This window comes from Aplysia californica, unplaced genomic scaffold (genome assembly GCF_000002075.1).
Source record: "Aplysia californica isolate F4 #8 unplaced genomic scaffold, AplCal3.0 scaffold00905, whole genome shotgun sequence".
Taxonomy (NCBI): Eukaryota; Metazoa; Mollusca; class Gastropoda; order Aplysiida; family Aplysiidae; genus Aplysia; species Aplysia californica.
The window spans coordinates 270,491-275,394 of NW_004798175.1; the positions used below are offsets into that span (position 1 = coordinate 270,491).

Below are 4,904 nucleotides of genomic sequence, written 5' to 3' on the forward strand. Positions count from 1 at the left end.
ATCTCTATCTATCTATCTATCTATCTATCTATATCTCTATCTATCTATCTATCTATCTATCTATCTATCTATCTCTATCTCTATCTCTATCTATCTATCTATACATGGGGTACACCTGACACTTGTCCATCCATCACTCATTTTTCCACATGATGCAGATGGTACAACCACCCAAAAATCCAAAAATCACTACAATTGTTTTTTTTATCAGATCATGTAGAAAATGTCACCATCAACACAGATTTCCCCAACATCAAATCCTGCCTTTCTTTTTTCAAGAGCAGCTCAAAAACATCTGTGCAATTTCAGTGGGGGTGGGGGTGGGGTTTTTAAATAACTTTTCATTACAACTGTTTCCTTCATCATCAGATTTGTGGCAAATACAAAAACTCATACAAAAATGTGTTAAAAAAACAAAACCAGAAACCAGAACAAACACGATGCACACTAGATACACTAGCACTCTCCCAGATAACTGTCCAAAAGTAAGCAAAGATCAAACAAAGTCATTGGGTACAAAACAAAACGATCAGTCTCCAAATGAACACAAAATTATACAATTTGCTAGATGACATGAAGAAAAAGGGGCTGGGTGGATGTTTGCTGAACGGCAGATATCTTATTCTTGCCTCGTGAAGTAAAAGTGTAACTGACAAAATATGGGATAGGAACAGGCCACACCCATAAATCACCAGTCTCACTTTTAGAATGAGGACAACAATTTTTAACAAACAAAAACTACAACAAAATAACTAGAGTAAGCTGCCACTTACCTGCCCAAGGAGCTGTGGAAACATACATAGCATGATCAAGATCGAGGATGTTGCGGGCACTTAGAAAACAAAAAAATGGAATGAATCATGAAAGAAGTGAATCAAATGATGGCCAACCTTATAGGTTAGAGAACTGTTCTTTCCATACCAACATGGTCTACACCCTGACCGTTTCATTCACAAAGGCGTATTACAATTCAAATTTCTTCTGCCCAATGAGGAGTCCCAGTGCGTGAGAGGGAAAAACGTTTGACTGTCAATGCTTTACACCCAACCTTTTGCTCTCTCATCCTGCAAAATAAATCTCCACTAACTTTGATGCCTTAAGCGCGACAGCTACAACATCCTCCATCTTTCGTCCACTAAATGAAAGTTGGAGCTGAGTACGCACCTTGGGTTGCACAATTTCCATGCATCCAAAACTAACAGGACCCCCCCCCCCACCAAAAATGAAACACTCTGTCCCAAAAACTGGAATCACAAGAAAAGCTTTCAAAGCTTCAACAGCTGTTTATGGAAATTGGTGCACTCTCCCAAACTGCGACTCAACTCACAGAGCAGACATATTAGTACAAACATCTGCCATTCAACAAGTTTTGTCTGAAAATCGTGTGAAAACCCCCCCAACAAAACAACCCACTCAACGATGCTCAAGAAGTCCGAGCCAAGAACAGAACAGCCAGAACTACAAAGGGTGAGTACAAAAACACTAGCACCCTGCGCTGTACAAACGAGCTGGCAGAAAAGACTCTGCTAGGTCTATGACTGACCACTGAACCTTGCCCACGGTACTAGTCTCGAGTACTTGACCAAATGTGTTACAAGATTCCAACGTCCATCCCCACCCACAATTTGTGACATCATCAACTCAACGAGCACTGCTGTATTTTGGCCTGACCTCACAAATATCCTTTGTTTGAAGAGACGAGCTCAAGAGACATGAATGAAGAAAACCAGTTTCGACAAACACACGAGGAGCACAAAGGAAAGTGCAGGATGAAGAATATTGCTTTAGAGCACGTAGCCTGAAGTGAACATCATGCTAGAGAGGGCTGGGACTCTCCTGTGTTTTTTCATCACATCACCTGAGTCTAGACCCAACAACACAACCCTGCTGTGATGCACACTTGATCAACAACATTTAGCAGTTTTGTTTACAACCGAAGGAGAGAAAAACAGAACTTCTCTTTTAACAGCCATCCCGTGTTTCAGTTTGGACGCACTTCAGTCCAACCCCCCCCCCCTCTCCCAACTGTTTCACCACACACCCACCCATCTAAACAATCAAAGAAAATGTCCCACCACAGCATTACTTGTGTGTGCACGGGAGACTTTGGTAAAGTTTTCTAAGAAATACAAAATATTCATCTGCACTTTCCTTCCAGCCCTATGTGCAGGACAGGCTCACAGCAACACCCTTCACATATTGTACACAGTGGATGATGGCAAGGCTAATGATCAAACAAACATCGGCCGAGTGAGTGCATCACGGGTTGCCGCGGGTCCAGCCAGTGTTCAGTGCCGCTGACCCACAATGCTCCAGCGTCCACTCCTGCTGACCCACAATGCTCCAGCGTCCACTCCTGCTGACCGACAATGCTCCAGCTCTCAGAAGAAGTCGGCTCTCGGGCAAGACGACGACAGACAGCCTGCTGCAACTTCAGAATATGGCCAGACGCGGTACACACACAAACACACACACGCAGAGAAGAGAGAGCGAGCGAGATCATCCATGGTGATCAACGAGGAGTAGGCGGTGACGACGGTGGCCGGCCGGGGCTATTTGCCGGCCAGGGAGAAGGAGAGCTTGGGTCGGGCGTTTTTCTTGTTGAGGATCATCTCCTGATCCTTCTTGGAGCGTCTTTTGTCCTCCTCCTCCATCCGCTGCTTCTCCTCCAGCATCTTTCGTTGTTCCTCCACCAACTTCAACTGCTCCTCCGCCTGGAACGAGAGAAAAAACACAGACACGCTCGCTATTAGTTGCCACAACTGAACATTTTTAGGACAAAGGGCTTGTATCTAGCGGGAACTGTAAGGGTTTTCAGCGCCACCAACGACATGTCTTCAGAGAAGAAGGATGAAGGTTTTCAAGTGTCAAAAACAACATTGTTTTGGTAACTATAAATCTATGAAATAACTACACTAGGTTCAACCAGTCTTATCCTCCAACCACCCGCTACCACACACAGTCAATTAAAAAAAAAGAAGAAACAAAGTCTAGAAATGATAAAGTCACTTGCAAGTACTCACCACAGAAACAAAAGACCAATATGTAACTCACCATAAGTGCACAGCAAAACCAACAACCCGCAAAACTGCTGAACCAACAACAACAACAACAACAACAGTAACAACAACAGTAACAACTCACCAATTTCCGCTGAGCCTCTTCGATCTTCTGGTTGTTTTCCACCATGATGGCCTCCAGCTCTTCCCGCTTCTTCTTCTCCTCCTCCTGAAAAAGTGATGGCAGGCAGCTAGAGGCGTGCTACAATCTCAACCGACACAAAGAACAAAGGATCAGTCCAAACCGTTACACAAACATGGAAATGAAAAAACATTAGACCAAAAATATAAACCAACGAAATAAAACCAAAACAATACATGCAGAAGTCAGGTACATCAGATCTGTACGTATGTCTGCCCGCTCCCCGAGTCCAAGGGCAACAACCATGGAGCAAAAATGGCTGAAACATGAACAGATGACGCACACACGCAAAGGCTAAAGAAAATACACACTCAAACTAGAACGTTCACGCACAGCATTCTCAAGACAGATGATGGATGCATTGTCAACACAAACACAGAGGTAGTGAAATCAATACTTCAACACAGAGAGATAGAAAATGTTAGGACTATGACATCTACATCGACGAGGGCATACCTAAAATATAGGTCAAGAGAGTGTCACTGAAAAAGCTCATGAGGCCAAAAAAAAAAAGAAGTATTGAACAATTTACCTGGAATAAGATGAACTACAGAGGAAAGTTTTTAAAAAAAGCATTTGTACTTCTCTTTAGGCTTAACCATCACCCACCATTACGGTGCAAAAAACACTGAATTAAAAACCAAATCAAGCACACTCGCACATACAACACGTTCATAAAGCAATTCTCAACGACACACGAGAGATATAATAAGAGAGAGAGAAAAAAAATGTCCTTGAAGATGAGCGCCATCATATCTGTGGAGGGAGGCACAAATCACATTCTTCTAACATCACAACATTCAAACAGTCTACAGTACTTAGACACAGATAATAATCATACTATACACTTGGTAAGGCATACTTTACATCTAGAAGCAGAAATGAAAAAAAAACCCTATCCCATAATCATTATAAACATTTTATTTTCATGTTACACGAACAATGATTATGACAAACACACTGATAAAAATGTAAAGGTTTCCTAGAAAAAAATAATAATAGAAGACAGAAAACAGTAACAACCACAAACGATGAACAAGAAAAATAATAACAACCTAACGGAACTGACACACATACATACACTGACTTAAACTTTATGAAAGACTGCATAGAACATGAGATCTACATACCCAAGTGGCATAGGCGTACCTTGAAGGGTTATTGATTCCTTTCTTGAAGAGGCAGCAAACTTGTCAACATATTTAACACATCTGCACCTCAGGGCCATGACAGTAAACAACACTAAAGAAACAAACTACCCCAACTTACAGAGGGTAATTTTGTCTACGGGAACAAAAAGGGGTTTCTTTTTCTTTTTTCTTCCCTTGCTTTCTCCCTTCCTCAACACCAGAGAAACACACTTTGTACAGTGGCTTCCACACTCCAAGCACTCAATTCATTCAAACAGCCAATAAAAAGAATGAAATTGCAGCATATGCAAAAAAGAGACAGATTGGTGGGAGACTATATGGAGAATGCTAGAGAGGGTGACCAAAAAAAAAAGGACTATTTATAAGCAAAGGGGTCAAAAAGAAAGGACATTGTGGAACAACTTGAAGATGCTGACGTATCAACTCACTGTACCCCGAGAACCAAAGCTGCCGAAGCATTAACACTTTTCACCTTTAAAAAAATCTTCCCTTTTACAAACACCTTTCCAACCTTCTTTTTTTCCCTTACATCCAAATGGGCAGGGACCCCCC

At 42.0% G+C, this 4,904-nt stretch overlaps 1 protein-coding gene across 1 annotated transcript in view; it reads right to left on the bottom strand.

Moving 5' to 3' along the window:
• Positions 1-84: 84 nt before the first annotated feature.
• The window catches only part of LOC101853356 (arginine and glutamate-rich protein 1-B), a gene marked incomplete at its 5' end in the record, with an annotated part of 6,050 nt that continues 1,230 nt past the window's right edge, over positions 85-4,904 (bottom strand). Inside the window, 2 exon segments of the mRNA XM_005110531.3 lie at positions 85-2,714; positions 3,145-3,228. Coding sequence (XP_005110588.2) covers positions 2,553-2,714; positions 3,145-3,228 — 246 coding nt within the window.